This window comes from Chelonoidis abingdonii, chromosome 1 (genome assembly GCF_003597395.2).
Source record: "Chelonoidis abingdonii isolate Lonesome George chromosome 1, CheloAbing_2.0, whole genome shotgun sequence".
Classification (NCBI taxonomy): Eukaryota; Metazoa; Chordata; order Testudines; family Testudinidae; genus Chelonoidis; species Chelonoidis abingdonii.
In genome coordinates this window covers 115,350,882-115,369,495 of record NC_133769.1, presented here as the reverse complement: position 1 = coordinate 115,369,495, position 18,614 = coordinate 115,350,882, and the positions used below count along the sequence as shown (strand labels likewise).

At 42.7% G+C, this 18,614-nt stretch overlaps 1 protein-coding gene across 1 annotated transcript in view; it reads right to left on the bottom strand.

The window, feature by feature from the left end:
* Positions 1–11,695, bottom strand: part of OVCH1 (ovochymase 1) — a 63,435-nt gene extending 51,740 nt beyond the window's left edge. The window contains exons 1-4 of the mRNA XM_075073434.1: positions 11,647–11,695; positions 5,582–5,700; positions 4,341–4,438; positions 1,163–1,335 (exon numbers count right to left, since the gene is read on the bottom strand). Coding sequence (XP_074929535.1) covers positions 1,163–1,335; positions 4,341–4,438; positions 5,582–5,700; positions 11,647–11,695 — 439 coding nt within the window. The remainder of the gene's footprint in view (positions 1–1,162; positions 1,336–4,340; positions 4,439–5,581; positions 5,701–11,646) is intronic.
* Between the last annotated feature and the right edge of the window lie 6,919 nt (positions 11,696–18,614).

Below are 18,614 nucleotides of genomic sequence, written 5' to 3'. Positions count from 1 at the left end.
CTATTGCGGTATTGATCTGAGCAGGGTCCATGCTTGCTGTGCTATGGCGTTTGCACAGTTCACCCAGGAAAAAAGGCGTGAAATAGTTGTCTGCTGCTTTCACGAAGGGACAGGTGAGGCTGTACCCAGAACCACCCGCAACAGTGATTTTTGCCCCCTCAGGCACTGGGCTCTCAACCCAGAATTCCAAGGGGCGGGGAAGACTGCAGGAACTATGGGATAGCTACCCACATTGCAACGCTCCAGAAATCGACGGTAGCCTCGGACCATGGATGCACACCATCGAATTAATGTGCTTAGTGTGGCCGTGTGCACTCGACTTTATACAATCTGTTTTACAAAACTGGTTTATGTAAAATCGGAATAATCCCGTAGCGCAGACATACCCTAAGACTAAAGTCATTTTAGAAGGGCCACTGATTGGAATTGTTACCATCAGGTAGCTAATCACAGCCAACTTGGGTGGGATTTGATCAAGCAGTGAAAGGATCTATGTATCCCATGTGGTCTCCTGACCCTCTATGAATCTGTATGAAAAAGCCACACTCCAGAAAGCCTTTTAAAATGGCTTTAAAATTCCTCGTGTTCACCTTTGCCACTATGACAGATACTGGACGATGTGTGTTCAAAACAGGGTGATGTGCATTAAAATTAAAGCCATCTTCTCATTTTGCCAGATCCATTCAGTGATGGAACAATCTGCTGTTTGTGGCATCACATCTCTTCTTACAGTGAAAAGTTCCACTATCACAAACAGTGGAGACTGGGGGTGCTGAACGGAGTGGACAAGAGGAGCAAGCTAATTAGCGAGGAGCGAACTTTCCGAGAGGTAAAGAAAACACGGAATTACTACAACCGGAAGACAGTGCGACTTCTTGTGCTCTCTAGTGTTGCAAAGATCAGTACTATAAACAATACATGAAAAGCCCCAGAACAAAGACTTGACTTGAGGAACAATTATTTGGACAAGGTCACTAAGACTAGATTGGATTTAGCATGGGTAACCTACTTGGGCAGGAGTAAAGACACTACCAGGAGAGTGTTTTATATGCTGGAAAGAGCATTACAGAGAGATAGGAGAATAAAAGGATGTGCTAAACTAACAAGTTATATACAGTCAAGGATCCGCTCTGAAGCACTTTCACTCAGTCTCCTCCCTTACCGTATTTTACTCTGTATTTCAGATATAGCAGAGCGATATCAGAATGCACGTAGCCAAGTCTGTTGAAGTCAGGGTGAACAACTACTTGTGAGACAGGAATGTTCTGTTCTTGCTCATCCGTCTTTTTGAGGTTATGTTCTCCAACAGTCACAATGAGATTCTTCACTAGTTTCCTGACAAACAAAGGGCAAGGTTAATGACGGAGAGATTTGCCAACACACTTCAGCCTGTTATGCATGGAGCCAAGGCTGATAGTTTCCTATAAGAAACAGCTAAGTACAAGCAATTCTCTCATTACTCGGAAGTTCAACAAATGGAAAATGTGACCTTACCACATCCTTGCCTGCTGAGGGCCTGAATCTAGCCTTCAATAGCAGGTTTTTCCCAGCTATGCTACTTTCTCTTGGCCTCATGCCTTAAGGGGCCATGTTGCCTCAGGGTCAGAGTGCTAGAATACTGTTGAGATTTTATTTCTTAACTGACTGGCTCTTTGTTCTACCTCCCACTCAGTAATACAAGGACCGATAAGCTTGGGCCTGGATTCTGCATGCAACAATGCATCACCTGCAGCCTTTAGACTAGGATCTTTAGAGAGTCCCAAGGCACCTTAAAATCAGTGGGAAATGAGTGCCTAAGTCCTTTAGAGCCCTTTGAAAAAAATCCCCTGCTTGTTTTTAATTCATGGTGTTTGGGAGAAGGGGGCACCTAGAGGAGAAGATTTGGAGGAGGATTGCTCACGAGAATAAAACCACTGAGAGGGCTTTAGAAGGTTACATATACCTGAGACGAATGTTTAATATTTATTTGAAAACACAGTCGTGTCTCTGGTATAGCTCTTGGGGGTTTATGAACACAGCAATGTGGCATTGTGATTAATGAACTCAGGCATTTTGGTGGTGCCTGGGACAATCAATCACACTGGGTTACGTCTTTTAGCATTTACCATGTTAATAAGTAAGCTACATTTAATCTTTATTGTACACTAAACTTACAGGTGATCCCCTTATTTTTACTTGCAATGTATTTACTATAGTCTCTTGAGAAGGACAAGTAATATCTAAGTTTTGTAAAAACCGGATCTAGTCTGTACAGGAGGGTAACAGATCAGGAAGTTATAACCGAGGGGTAGAATGGTTTTTCACTGGACTACGACTGGAAGTCTGGATTCAATCCCTAGCTCTGTCACATACTTCCCACTGTGGGTATGTCAACACAGCAAAGAAAAACCCGCAGATGGCTTGCGCCAGCTGACTCAGGCTCACTGGACTCAGCGATAGGGCTGTTTCACTGCTGAGTAGACTTCCAGGCTCAGGCTGGAGGACCCTATGGAACGGGATGGTCCCAGAACTTGGCTCTAGCCTGAGGCCAGAAGTCTACACAGCAATGAAATAGCCCTGCAGCCTGAACCCACTGAGCATGAGTTGACTGGCTCAGGCCAGCAGTGGAGTTTTCTTTGCTGTGTAGACATCCCCTGTGTGACTTCAGGGGAATTGCTTAACCTATTCATAGGAATCCTAATACTGCCTTTCTCCCACTCCACGGTATGTCTGTTTTATAGATACACATGTGAACAAGATTTGATGTATTCAGCAGGTCTCCCATAAGCAAGTTGTGCAAACAACGTCCTTCCCTCTTTCAAATGTTATCTGTCTCTCAGTACCACAGAGAAATGATTCAGAACTATGGAGATTGTGCATGTCTCTTGGGAGATAAGTAGAGCTGACTAAAGTTTTCTAAATTTCAAGTTTGATAAAGATTTGTCACAATTTCAATAAAGAAAAAAGAAAAAGAACAAAGGATGTTTTCACAAATTCCCCCCACCCAATCTTTTAGGCAATCTCCAGAAATAAGTTATTTTTTTTGGAAGCTCAAAAACAATTATTTCTAGCTCAAATACCGAATAGGTGAGTGAAAAAGGAGAAGCCACAATGGGTTCCACTGTTGATTGTTTCCTACAGTCATCGGTTCTCATATCTACAGCTATCATCGTTCCTAACTACTCCCCATCCCCACCCCCGATTCAGTGCTGAAGGATTTCAGAACCATTAACTAAAGGGTTCAAACCCCTCTCCCTCTGCTGGGTTTTAACAACTGTCATTTTACAGTTACTTTCAGCATGGACGAATGTTTTAAAGTGCGGCAGGGAAGTACAGCAGACAACAGTTAATTATACAGGTGTTTTCCCTTGCAGTGCAGCACTTATCTCCCTCCTATTTTGCGTGGATTTAGCGCTCCTGAAAGGTACCAGTCTTGGAGAGTGAGATCCCCCATTTAGTCACAGATCAGGTGCAGTGATAAATCGCCCCCTGCTGATCTGGTGGGTAGCGTAGACAAGCCCTCAGTAAAAGCTCCTTCTTTGGACAGAGTATGTTCACTCAAAGTACAAGACTCAGCTAGCAAAGTCAGAGTCCTAGCCATTGTGAGCTCTACCACCATTTAATCCATGTAGAGAATGGTGAAGGTTTTAAGTTGCCGTCTGGGAACCACCAGTAATCAGGTGAAATATTCTGAGCATCAAGGAGTGGGCAGCTAGGGTTTGGGGAGGGGTGAAGAGCAGGGCTTAATCTGTAATGAAAGAGGCGCCAGGACTCAAACAATTTTTTAAATTTTCAGGTTTGATGAGCCCAGAGGTGCTGAGACTATGAACTGCCCTTGCAAGCCCCAGCACAAATTAAGCCATGGAGAAAAGCCATTAAGATCTATAGCTCCTTAAGTAGCTTGCAGAATGAAACAGTCGGAAAAACCCAATGGATTGGACCAGTGGTTCTCAGACTTTTGTACTGGTGATCCCTTTCTCATAGCAAGCCTCCGAGTGAGACACCCTCCCCTAAATATATAAAAAAAGTTTTTAATTTGTAACACCATTATAAATGCTGGAGGCAAAGCAGGGTTTGGAGTGGAGGCTGACAGCTCGGGACCCACCCCCCATGTCATAACCCTGCAACCCTCTGAGGGGTTGCAATCCCCAGTTTGAGAACCCCTGGATTAGATGCTATTGCTCCACAAAGAGAACATGAGTGTAGCACAGCATGGCCCTACTTCAGACATTCTAATGCCATTTTCTTCTCCAGTTGGGAAGCAGCACATACTAACACTATGGAGCTCTCTTTACTAATAGACAAGGGCTTTAACGAAGTAATTTAAAGGCTAAAGACAAAAACAGCACTCTCTAACTTACGGCTCAAGGGTGAATACACAGTGAGCTGCAGTTACAACCACATCTTCTTGTATTAAACTGCCACCACAGAAGTGGAAACGACCCAACTTGAGAGATACCTTTACAAAAAGAAAGTCATACACATTTAAGGTGAAGCTAGTTACACTGCCCTCCAAAAGAACATCTGAAATCTCACAAAGATCTGAGGAAGTTCTCCACCCTCCCCCAGATCATAACAGATGGCAGTGCTCAAATCCCATGGAAACTGGGTTTGCAGATTCTAAAGATAGTTATGGTTACCACACAGAAAAAAAAAAAAAAAAAAAAAAAAGTGGTTTTGAACGCACTCATTTCTAGACAAGAATTCCCAGATGACTGGTGTCCAGAGAAATGTTGTCTAAATTGTGGACTCACCCTTGATAGCTATCCCTAATTTCACAGATATTTGGGAAGAGCTGAAGGAGCAGAGTATGGACTGAAACTTGGAATTCTCTGAAATGGAGAAATGCTTAGAGGGAGAATTTTGTCCTTCCTGCTTACTGTTATGTATCACCAGAAATTGTTTCATGGGGTGAAGATAGGACCATAGTAACAGGAAGCAGTAATGTTACATCCACTGACAGTGTCAAAAGTTGCTAATTTGCTTCAAAATGAAAGTCTGGAAGCAGTGACCCAATCCTTTTATTACATGAATTTAAGTTTACAGAGTGAGAGAACATTTCTGTGAAGTGAGACTTCCCTGAATTTGCCAACAGAAGAACCAATTAGGCAAGAATTCCTCCACCACAAATACAGCTAATCCAGCATTTTGAGCTGCTATGAAGAAGCAACAGACGAACTTTAGGACTCTTACAGCCAACATAAGGCCAGTATGCAATACTGTTATTAAAATGTGGGCAGTTTCCTTATATGGATGGGACAATTTAGGTATGTTAGAGGCATAACAGTTTGGAACTAATTCCCTGAAGGTCAGACGTAACCTCAGAGTTATCAGTGATAGGGAAAAAATCCCTCAGACTAATCCACCCCACAGATTACTTCCAAATCCTTTGTGTAAGGTATATGCCAAAACTGTAAGCAACTTGTACTTTAGTAACTTCAGGGATTAAGGGAGAAAAGGGATTTTAAATTAAGATACAGGTTAAGAAAGGGCATTTGGCTCCTTACTGAATGAAGGCATCCTCTCAGTTATTGTCTATGCCTTGAAAAAAAAAAAAAAAATCACCTCTCCTTCAAGAAGTTACTGTATTTGTGTTACAGACCTGCCAGGGTTGCCCCCCAGCCACTGAATTTCTGCCTCCAACAATTCTAGAAAAGAATCCAGACAGCAGAAAACTTTTCTGGTTCTCCAAGTCTACGGGACGAACTCCACATTTTAATCCTACACCAGACAGAAAGGAAAATGTTATGCACTGAAACAACATTGATACCTATGAGTGTACAGCCTTGGGAGTCTCAGTAGGACATAACTCTGATTTTGTAATAAATCTAACAGAATCCCTAGAGGCCAATACTGGGAATTGCATGTTTAAGTATTGGATTACAAAGCCTTAAACCAGTGGTTCTCAACCGGGGGTGTACACACCTCTGGGGATACATCAGCCTATCTAGATATTCGCCTAGATTTACAACAGGCTACATAAAAAGCACTCGCAAAGTCAGTACAAACTACAATTTCATACAAATGACTTGTTTATACTGCTCTATGTACTATTCACTGAAATATAAGTACAATATTTATACTCCAATTGATTTATTGTATAATTATATGACAACAATGAGAAAGTAAGACTTTTTCAGTAACAGTGTGCTGTGACACTTATTTTTATGTCTGATTTTGCAAGCAAGTAGTTTACACATGAGGTGAAACTTGGGGGTACACAAGACAAATCGAGGGGGTACAGTAGTCTGGAAAGGTTGAGAACCACTGCCTTCAACAGTAGAACCTCAGAGTTATGAACACTAGAATTACGAACTGACACTCAACCGCACACCTCATTTGGAACCAGTAGTACGCAATCAGGCAGCAGCAGAGACCAAAAAAGCAAATAGAGTAGAGTAATGTGTTAAATATAAACTACTTGTTAAAAAAAAGGAAAGCAACACTCTTCTTCTGCATAGTAAAGTTTCAAAGCTGTATTAAGTCAATGTTCAGTTGTAAACTTTTGAAAGAAAAACCATAACATTTGTTCCGAGCTACAGACATTTCAGAGTTGTAAACAACCTCCATTCCCGAGGTGTTTGTAACTCTGAGGCTCTACTGTACTAAGTTTGACTTCCAAAATGAAGTGAACTCAGGTGGAGAATACACAGAGTATACAGGAACGGTGTGTCTAGAGAATAAATCAGAACGTGCAAGAGACTGAAGTCAATTTGTCTTACGTGTGATGGTGCTTAATAGTTAATTCAGCTGCCATCAAATGTATCAAAGCTATTAATTCACTCAGCAGTTAAAGAAAGAATAGAGATGATAAAACTATTACTGATCAAATGTTATTGCACTTATAAAGTTACCTAACAAGTGCTATGAGATATAGTGCTGGCCTGTTTAATCTATTTTTTCAGTACCCAAGAGGGCTCTGCAATATTAAATATGTAATTGAGTATTTACTACTTTCAGGTTTAAAAAGTCCCTTGTGCAATACACAAAGGGGCCAGCTAGAGTCAGTTATGAAAGATCCTCTCTCTCTGACTGAACTGAACAGGCTCAGCACGCAATCTTTTGCTTCAGATTGACAAGCAGTGCAAAGAGACATACAATCCCTGAATCCATTTGAGAAGTAATTGTACTTTTGAAACTTGAGAGACAAACAGAGGGAAAATATGATTGTGCCCAGTTGTGTCTGGTTTGCTTTTAGGTACTGTAATAAGCCAGAAAGTTCAAAATAAATCTGTTGCAATCTCATTTATGTTTTCGGGGGGGGAGGGGAGAATCACCCAGCAGAAAATAATGTACTTGTTTCAGAGACCTGGCAGAAGACATGCTGGGGCCTGAAGAAACGTCTCTTCATCTTATCCACTGCAGAAAGTTATTAATTACAGTTAATAGTATACATAAGTGATTGTAAAGATCTGAGACACAAAGAAAAGAGCTACTGTATGGTAACTCCTCATACCAGGGTCCCGTATCCCCAGGCTGGATGGTTCAAAGACAGATAGATCTTCAGCATTCTGGCTCCTCCTCTCATGGGGGAACAGCAATTCTTCTGCACCACTCAGCTGGTCTGTTCCTGCACCTAAGAGGGCTGTAAGCACTACACCATTAGTTCAAGGCCAACACACTTCCCACAGGAACACCTGAGAGGTGGAATTTCCCCACTAACACCACAAATAAACACATGCAAAGTGAAACCTAGAAGTACTTGATAGTTGTTCAGTTCTACCCTAGACAGAATGCCAGGTTGCCACAGCTTTGTGCTTATATATATACACCTTAAAGGTTGGATTCTGATCTCATTTACACTAGCATAAGCCTGAAGTAACTCCTTGGAAGTCATTCCCAATCAATACTGGTCCAATAGAAACCAGAATCTAGTTACTAAATGTCATTGGCTCTTTCACAAGCAGCTGCTATAGAACAGGTTCTATACTCCTTTAGCCCCAATGCTGCCCTGCAATGTGGATGAATGTCATTCATTGGCAACTCCATATTTATCTTGGTTCCACACAAACCTGAAGGGGTTGTTTGCTCATTCTTTAATTTGGCTAATCACCATCTGCATCAGAAACAAAGGATCACACCATGGAGGTTTTAGAAAGTTTTGTATGAGTTCAAACCAAATTAAAGCCCCATATTTCTTTATCTATTACTTTTGTGATGAGCCATACAGAGAACTTGTCCTGTGGAACTGAGACTAGGATGGTAAGTAGTTGGGAAACAGCATCTCTCCAGAAGAAGCTTCTATTCCCACAAAACTCTTATGTTTTCTACAGAGAAACAAGCTGGAGTTCCACCCAGACCATAGCAAATATTTTCTTTTTGCTTTTAAACTGAATTTTGTTACCAGAGTCACCAGAAAAATGTTTTCCTCTCCCTTCCACCACTAGTCTAAAGGTCGTGAATAACCCCAGAAAGCTCAGAAAGAGGCAGCAGCATTCAAAGCCTTCTAATTGAGATAAATCCCTCTTCTTTATAACTAGGCCCATGCTTGGTGGGTTGGATGTATAGATAAGGGACTCCTGGATGCATATGCCTAAGGGCACTGTTGTCTTAGCAACATGTCAGGACTGTTGTAAGCAGTGGAAAATAAACAGGCTTTCATGGGAGATGACTATTGATCTAGGTGGAGAGAGACACCCCATTCTAACAAGGGAGGAATAGCATGCACCATAACAGAGTGGAAGGAACAGCAGGGAACTAGCCATGCTAAACAGCTAATTACATCATTTCCAGCCAGGATTTTTATTGTTAGGCTTGGCAGAATTAGATGATATTTTCTGTTGAAATCATTAAAAAAAGGTTTATTTTTAAGCATTTTTAATTTTTATTAATTTAAATTTGTCAGTTTCCCAAAATTATCAGGGAAGTCAGATAATTATTTGAGGACAGGAGACAAGATTCAAAAACTAAAGCTATATAACCATTAAAAACACACATTGGCATTGTCCCATGTCAAAATATACAAAGTAAATATCAAATCAAACTCAGTTCTCAAAGAACATTTTTCTTATTTTGCCTATCTGTAAATTTAAATTGATGAAAAATATTTCCATCATTTGTGTGTGTACAGTGAAACCAACATCTAATCCTTCCAAGCTTATTTATTGTGATCTTCACATGAAAAACATTTGTAAGTTGCTCTGAGGGCCATGGGGTCCCCTGTACAATGTTAACTTCCTGACATCCTCTGCTCTGAAGAATTTACTGTGCTTCCAACATGCATCATTTACCCCTCTCCCCTGCAAGCATGGCTGGGAAGAAGAGTCCCTTATAATCTAGTGAAGGTCTTGGGGGGCGGGTCAAGGCATATATTCATTAGTATGTTAACTAATAAAGGAGGACACGTAGGAAGGCTTTATGAACACAAACAATATCAGCTGAAGAACATTGCTCTGAGCCCCAGCTTGTACAGAGCTTTCTTAGGTCACCAGTTTAAGTTTAGTGGATTCAGCCTATTTATCATCATTTGTACACCATACAGTTTAGCGTGACTAGGGATCTCTCCTGGAGAAAGAAGAAAAAGAATGGTGTTGTAGCAGATAAGTAGTACAGGGAAGGCGTAACAGCTCCTCCTACTCAAGTTACAGCAGTTTATATAATTGATCATGCAGAACTTCTCTAGTTCAGCAGTTCTCAAACTGTGGCTCGGGACCCCAAAGTGGGTCACAGCTCCATTTTAATGGAGTCTCCAGGGTTGGCTTAGAGTTGCTGGGGTGAAAGCTGAAGCCCAAGCTCCACCCCTCAGGGCCAAAGCCTGAGGGTTTCAGCCCTGGGTGGTAGGGCTCAGGTTACAGGCCCCCTGCTTGGGGCTGAAGCCCTTGGGGCTTTGGCCCCACCACCCAGGACAGTGGGGCACAGGCAAGCTCAGGCCTTGGTCTCCCCTCCTGGGGTCATGTAGTAATTTCTGTTGTCAGAAGGGGGTCACTGTGCAATGAAGTTTGAGAACCCCTGTACTAGTTAACCATTGCATATGGAGATCAGGGACTGATGTGGCTGAGATGCCAAGACTACACACAGTATACAGACCACTCCTATTACACTTGACTACATTTCATCACAGATATCAGCCACCAAGAGACAAAACTATAAGGGGCAGGGAAAAGGAAACAATTGTGAAGCAAACCACCCAGAGGGAATTTTTATGTGGTGTCTGCTTCCTGGTATGACATTTGGTAGCACAAACTTTAAGCTTTGACCAAGTTTCTTGCTTATTTGGAACTTGGCTCACAAGTTATAAAGTTGCATGGCACAACCCTGTGTTCTGAGGCATAAATTGGTCCATCCAGAGGGGCTAGAGATTCTTGCCTCTTCTCTAGACTGAGAAAGTAACTCTCTGAAGTCCTTCAGCTCCCTTCCAGCCTTATGCAGGGGCTCAGTGAGAACTGTAGCCCAGCCACCTAGGCAGAGCTCTGCCTAACCCAGCACCAAGGCTTCTTACAGGCTCTGCTTCCATGCCCTTGAGCTGGAACAAGGAGGGACTCACTTACCACACTGAGCAGAGAGAAAAACAAACAGGAGGAATTGCACAGATGCTCCCATGGCCATATGAAAGTATACTAAAGTCAAACTGCCACTCCCATCCAGCAAAAACCAAAGGAGAAAAAGAAACAGGGGGATGGGTAGAAAAAGAGTCTAACACAACTAGCCTTTCCCCTCTATACTGCTTTGCTTTTCATTGCCCCTCTATAAAAAGTCCAAACCTTCCCACAGCTGTAGCTCAACTGCCAGGATCCCTTAACAGATGAGGGGCTGAATCAGCCTCAGCAGGTGGAGTCACAAGACTGCAAATCAGCCACCTGTAGAGAGGGTCCCAATCAATTTCTATCTAGACTCCACCCCCGCCCCTTCAAGGCTGAACCATTTCTCCCTCTCTGTTAGTCCTCCTGGAGAGCCCTATTAAGTAGGTGACCCCATGAGCAGTAGCAGAATATTCCTGCAGGATCTATGCTCCTCTACAGAGATTGCACTATAAGCAGTAGCAACTGCTTTCTGCATCTGTCCCCCTCTTTCTCCCTGTCATTATCACCCCCAGGCTCTAGCCTTCCTATTTTGAAATATGCCCCTTCTTTACCTTTTCATGCTAAGTAGCTGACTGAGAAAGAATTTAGCTCCCAGGACTCCAGTAACCCTGTGCCCTAATCCTGTTATGAAACTAGTCACCATTCACTTGGTGGGAAGGGGTGGGGGGCAGCAATGCAGAGTGGGGGTGTTGCCTCCTTTACTCACAGCTAGCTGGGAAGTATGAAGGCATCGGGGTGGCTTTAGCCTGCCCTTCTGGGAGAACAGGAAATGTTTTTGAAAACTAACCTTTTTATACAACTTACCTGTTCATGACACAAATTAAGAGCTCCATGGGCAGTTCTTGAATTCCAGCTCTGAGAATGGTGTTGAACAGCTTTCAGCTGGGAATCATTAAGGGTTGTATAAAGGTAGGCATAACTATCCACCTTTTACAGGGGAAACAGAGGTACGCAGTGCAGGGACTAGTCTTGTTATGTGTTTGTACAGCATCCAGTCTGACACACACCTTGGTCATCTGGGTGCTACTACTGTAGAAACACCATCATCCCCAGATCCTCAAAGGTAATTAGGCTCCTAACTCCAATTGCAGAGTCTGGGAGGCTGTCATCAGAGTCTCATCTTCACCTCAGCTGCCCTTCGCTGTACCCATCTTCCACTGGTTTAAATTGGACTGAAGGTGGATGGTGTCCAACATCGTGTTAATCAGGATTGCCAGGTAACCTCGCAAGGCTGCCTGTCTCTAGGCATTTACCTCCTTCCACATGAGTCTGGGAGGAGGTGAATGCCTAGAGAAGCAGCAAGCAAAGAAAACAGAAGCAAACACTTTCAACGCCTCACCTCCTCTCCACCTCATGAAGCACAGTAGCACTATGGGCCTAATCTGCATCAAGCGTCAGTCTAAACAGTTCCATTTAAATCACAGAATCAAAAAGCTTAAAGTCAGACGGGACCACTAGCTCATCTATTCTGACCTCCTATATAGCACAGGCCAACAATACCACCTAGCACCCAAAATGAGACCAAAGTATTACAGCCCTACAGGAGATGAGACCATGTTGTGTCATGAGCAGAGAATAGCAGGGACCAAGGTGCACCAGTGCCCAAGGCCCCCACAATGGCAGGGAAATGATTAAGTGAGATGTACCCAGATAATCCTGGCAAGTGACTCACACCCACATGCTGTAGAGGGAGGTGAAAATACCCTAAGGTTCCTGCCAATCTGACCTGAGGGGAAATTCCTTCCCAACCCCCTCTATGACTTTCAGTTAAACCCTGAGCATATGAGCAAAAACCAACCAGCCAAGCACCTGAGAGAGGGAGATAATTCTTGGTACCATCTCGGATCTCTGGCCCTCCCCACATTGTCCCATCTCCAACCATGGCCATCCCTGTGGTGTCAGAGGAAGGAGATTTTTAAAAAACCCTTCTAGAATGCCCAGGGGGAAAATCTCTTTCTTTCCCTGGATGGTGATTGGCTGAAACCCTGAAGTGTGGGTTACAGAACATAATAGTGAGCCACAGGGGTATTGAGCCCTGCCCCCTACCATCAGATACACCACCATTAGACAACTGTACTCATAAATTTTTCCAGTTTGCTCTTAAAACTGAGTTGTTTACTCCCAGAATGCCTACTGGGAGGCTGTTCCAGACCCTCAGCCTTAGAAACCTTTGTCTAATGTCCATCCTGGATTTGTTCATGGCCAGCTTAGATCCATTTGTTCTCATTTGGCCCTTAGCTTAAATAGCTCTTCACTCTCCCCGGTATTTATGACCCTAATTTATTGATATCTACTCTCAGCCTGCTTTTTGCTAGACTAAACAAGACAAGCTCTTCCAGTCTGCTCTCAGAAGACAGGCCCTCCATTCCTCTGATCATTATAATAGCTCTTCTCTGCATCTGCTCCAGTTTAAATTCATCATTGAACATGGGTGACCAGAACTGTACACAGGATGCCAGACAAGATCTTCCCAGTACCTTGCACAATGGCATTAATGCTTCACTACTGGAAATGCCTCGCCCTGATACATCCTAGGATCGTATTGACCTTTTTCACAGCCGCATCGCATAGGTAGCCCAGAATCATCCTGTGATCATTCCATACTCCTAGTTCTCTCTCCTCCTCCTGTCACGGCCGACTGGTGAGTCCTCAGCTTGGAAATTCTTATTACTGACCCCAACAGACTTTGAACTATTGCATTTCATCCCATTTCTGTCACTCCAGTCTTCAAGGCCAGCCAGCTTTTCCAGTGTAATGTTCTGCTTCTCCTCTGTTTTGATGATGCCTCCCCAACTTAATATCATCAACAAATTTCATTAGCACCCTCCTACTTGTTGTGCCAAGGTCATTAATCAAAACATGGAGTAAGATTGGTTTCAAGACTGATCACTAAGGAACTCCACTAGTAACCTCCCTCCACTCTGATAAGTTAATGGAGCTATGTCAGTTCACACTTGCTAAAGATCTGGCCCTATAATTTTATGTGGGTGTCTGTCTGTCGTTATTGTGCAGAGGCGAGAGGGTAACAAAAAGCCAACTCAGCTTCCATAGCATTGTTTATGAAAGTCAGTGAATGTTGGAAACAATCAGACTGGGGCAAACTAGACTGTTTAAGTTAGAAGAACCTGTGATAAGGGCTATTTAAGGCCCCGATACAATCATTGGCTGGCATAACAAATAAGCTGAACAATTCTAGAAATGGGAAGAAATGTTTAGAGTTAAAGTCAGCAAAATGTAGCTTGATTGGTTCCTTTTAATGGGCTGAGATTGTCCCCTCCCTCCTTTGACACTGTTTGTCCAGCAACAAAAAGAGTCCTGTGGCTCCTTATAGACTAACAAATGTATTGGAGCATAAGCTTTCGTGGGTGAATACCCACTTCGTCAGACGCAGGCCAGGTGTCACTAAATGGGATGTTTGAGCTGGAAGAGGCAAGCTTTACCATAAGGGCTGTACATGCATGGTCTCCTGGAACACAAGGATTCACCATGACACCCTTGGGCCTTCATTATTCTGATCCTGAAAGGCATCCTTACCAGACCAGGCCAGCAAGAGGGAACCAGCTAATATCACCACCTCCATTGGCTTCAGCTAAATTCTGAACAATGTCCAGGATGTGAGCCATTGGTCATAAGCCTTCTCCCATTTTGTTTTCCTTCGAGAACTTATTTCTTCTCTTGCCTATCTCGGTTCTTTTGTCTTCTGTCTAAGAAGAATCTGGCTTACTTGGCCAAGACAACCTTTGAAGCTCTGTTGTGAACCTGTAACCAGAAAGGCATTCAAGGTAATGCCTTAAACAGCCCAATACTGAAAAAGTCTGCCAGGTCTGCTGCGCTGATACGATTGTGTGCTGGGCCTGTGTGTCTCCAGCAGTGATGCTGCAGGTGAAAGCAAAAGACACAGACGCTGCACTTTCTAATTTTGTTATTCTTTTCCCTCCCCTTGTGTGCGTTTGCCTCATTTTGGCTTAAAGAAAATAGGATACAATGACCACATCAGCTCCAGGCTAGCACAACTAACTTTTTCTCTTTCGTCTCCATATAAGGCCAGGTAATACATGAAGTGTACATTAAAGGACATCTTTAATACCATCTAAAAACCTGTCAAACCAGGAGTGGGGGGGGGGGCTGTTCCCCTGCAAAGACACTACATGACTAAAGGGAATAGGGGATAGTGTTAAAATGAATGCATTACTTAATACAATTCAAATGCTTTAAATCTATTTTTGAGTATTTAATAAAAAGGTTAATAGACTTGGAATGGTGGCTGTTACAGTCGAAGTAAGCCAGTGATAACATAAAACCCAGACCACACTAAACCATTTAACAGTTGTAACAGTGAACAGGGGGTTTAGTAACATCTTGTCCCTCATTGTACCAGAGACAACCCACATGTCAACACCACGGTGACACTGACACCCCCACCTCCCCAGACTTGATGGTGTCAGAAAATTGATTCAGTTTCCCTCCTGGGCCATTTTCAGATTTATAGTTCCTAATTCATTTCAGTCTGCAAGATTTACAATGCTGTTTCACTTGCATGTTTCCTTATTTGAAAATCCCATCTTGTCACCCCTCTTTGTAACTGCAGATTAAAAATGCATTGCTTCAGCAGACAAAGAGAGAATGCTAAAGCTGGCTTTGATTTGCGTTAAATAAATCAAGAGCAGGCATGGGTTGGATCTGGATCCCATCATACCCAACCCTTGGGAGAGTCTGGTAGTTAGGACCTATTATCTCGGGCTCTGAGTAAACTTTTCAGACTATGGAAATATCTGCTGTATTTTATCTGCCCATGTCAGAATAACTATCGTTGTGAGACTAATAATCTCATGCCTTAAGCAACAATATACGTAGAAAGAAAATAATACATTGTGCAGGTGTGGCAAGTCAATTCGCTGTTTTGGATAATAACTCTGGGATAGCAACAAATAACAGACCTAACTGCACAGTGCCCTGGGATTCAGATATAATCTGTCCATAGTTGTGCATAGTAAATCTAGAAATTAGTGTAGGTTAGTCAGCATAGAGACACACCTGCAGCTCATTATCCAGAAATAACATGTGCTTCCCCAGCATTGGCTTACCCATCCCGGAAGACTTTGGCTCCCCTAGTTTATGTGCTGAGGCACCTTTACAAAGAGGAGCTGCAAAAGTAGGGGGCTTTGAAATGCTCATCTGTCTTACAATAAGCATTTTAAGGACAAAGAAAAAATGTTCTGATCTAATTGGGCTGGATTCTGCTACCATTCTCACTCCTCCTGCTAAATAGTATCCTTGCTTTCACTGGGGTACTTGCAGAGTAAGGTACTACTTCAACATTAGTAAAGGGGGAGGGGACGGAAGTGGCCTATTAGTTATGGCAGCAGTCACCAGGGAATGCTGTTATATATGCGTGCCTTAGCACGTGAGCAGTATACAATTGTTGAGGAAATGTGTGAATTATTAGTTTTGTGATGTAGTTTCTTCTTAGGTGGGCTATGGCAAGCAGCAAGGGAGTTTTGTTTTCTTCCTCAGTCTCTAACTGGAGCCAATTCTGGGGAACAGAGTCATTCTCTGTGAACTGGGCATTCACATTTGGGCTGATATTCTTGAAAGGAGAGTTTGTATGCATGCTATCTGTGACCATCTCTGTTCCAGGACTAATGTAGTTAGCATAAAATAAACTGCATTAAAAATATACCCATACTCCACATCACTCATGTCTCCAAGAGGCACAAGACCCCAACATCTGCTACCACTCAGCAGAGTAGGAACTATATATTTAGACTTGCACATGGAGCTTGAACATTCTGTGGAAAAATTCTCAGAAGTTACTCTTGTAGAGTTTTACCTGGAAGTGTCCCCTTTGGTGGGAGGAGTTAAGGGGGCTGTAGATTTTGGAGGCCATGTCCCTCAGCCCAGCAGTTCTGCATGAAGGGACAGGAGCAATCCTGACAAGATGGCTGTTGCTTTAGTGCTCTCCCCAACCCCTTCCATCTGTGGTTGTATGACATCAGCAGAAGCAGCAATACCACTGGATGGATTCATCAGTGACTTCTCTGCCACGGCCATGAAGGGGATACAAAGGGGAAACAACTCTGTGCCCTTTCCAATGTCCTCCCACTCTGGTTTTGCCACCTGAAGTCTATGGAGCCTCAGACCCTTGTCAGACAACAGAGGGAAGACATTCCTGTGCTAAAGGGGGAAAGCCACACACAGATCCACTTGGGAGGATCTGGATCATGTTTTCTCTGAAGTGTAGTACTGTGCAGTGTGCCAGGAACCTCTATAGGCACAATGTTGACCTCTTGAGTGGTTTAGCCAACAAGCTCCATTAATAAATATTTTGGCACCTAAGGACTGAAGAATGTTAAGGGAAACATTCCAACTTCACAATGCACATGCAAGTTCCCTAAAGGGGATTCAGACATACAATGAGGGCAGAACACAGCATAGCTTGTGTACATGGCTTTAGGTTTTTGGGCTGATTGGAAATAGGCTTTTAGCAAAGATGCCTATTGACATCTGTACTGTGATAGTGCCCAGAGGTGCTGGTTAGCAAGGGGTCCCATAGTACTAGGTGCTCTACAAACATATGCAATGGCCTGGCCATTGCCCTGAAATAGGTGACAATCTCAGGCAAGAAGTTTAGATGAGATGAGATTCTATTTCCTGTTTTTCCCTCCTCTATCTCTTTTTCTTTCTATTCCGTAGCCCTAAGCCAATTGCATACATTTCCTCCAGATACATAGAACCTATCACTGTAGTAATGTGTGTATTAACAGATTAATTGTTGATGATGTTGCTTAAGTATATACCAGCTGTTGCCATTTCCCCACATGCAGCCTTTGATTGTCGTCCCATTTGCTATTTATTATGGACCAGTTTCTGATACTTCTACTGAAGAGCACGCTCCTCTATAAGCAGTCCCATTGAAGTTAATGGTACTATTTGTGCAGTAAGGTGCCACTCAGCAGAGTAAGGGGGTAGAACACGATCCTAAGTAAAAGAATCCATTGGTGGTTTATCGTAGGTGAACCTCACACCTGTAGAACAAAACCAGACAGTTTGTTTTCTCACTTTTATATAAAATAGACATTTACACACATTTTCTTTTGGAAAGACTTCTTCGATCATAACTCCATTAGGCAAAAATGTATCCCACAGTGAAAAAGCAAAGATTTTTCAAAATACTGTTACTACTGACATACATCCAGCTGCTTAAAAGTGTGAATTTAATTTTTCAATATTTCTAATTGGTGGGCTTTTAAAAAATAAGATATGCATAATTGATACAAACAGAGGTACGGAAACAAGAACCATAAGAACAACAGTCAATGCAAATAACTCCCACATGACAGAAGGAAAAGCAGCATGACAACCACTTCAGGCAAAGAGATTTCTATAGTAATAAATTTGTAGAAGCTGTAACTTTCGCAGAGGATGCTGCCGGGGCAAATTTCCCAGAAGAAAGAACTTGCAAGTCACTATAAACATGGCAAGGAAGTTTTGCACAAAGTTATAAAGGTCACCTTACGCAGCTTTGCCACGTTAAAACACTATTGTAGACGAAGCAATTTTCTTTTTGCTGCTCCATTGAAGTGGACATGAAAGAAAACTCCTACATTATAAAACTACTGCATGAATCCCCATAAAGCAAAAATCCCTTAGGGCTAGATTTTCAAAAGGCTGTCATCTTCACATGTGAAAAGTAGGAATAGGGTGTGCAAAACGCACAGAAATTTCAAGCAGGTGGAAACACACACATTGACTTCAATAGAATTTAAGCATGCACTAAGTGCTTTGCTGAACCACGGGCTTATGGAACATATACAGAACAGCTCAAAGTATGAGCTAGTAACTAAAACCTGTGTCTTAAATCACGAGAAAAACAGTTTACGCAATATTGGCCTGATTTTCAAAGGTGCTGAGCAGCTACAGTTCCTGTTCATTTTAGGTAGAGTTGTAGGTGCTCAGAATCTCTGAACGTTAAGAGTTTATATGCATGAAAGCGGGCATGACTCTGCGTGGGCGTCTGTCTTTTCCCTCGCTCTCTCATCTTTTATTTGTGGTCTATTTCAGTCTGCAATAAAAGTCATTTTATCTGATGCACATATGTGTTGCTCGGCCAAAATC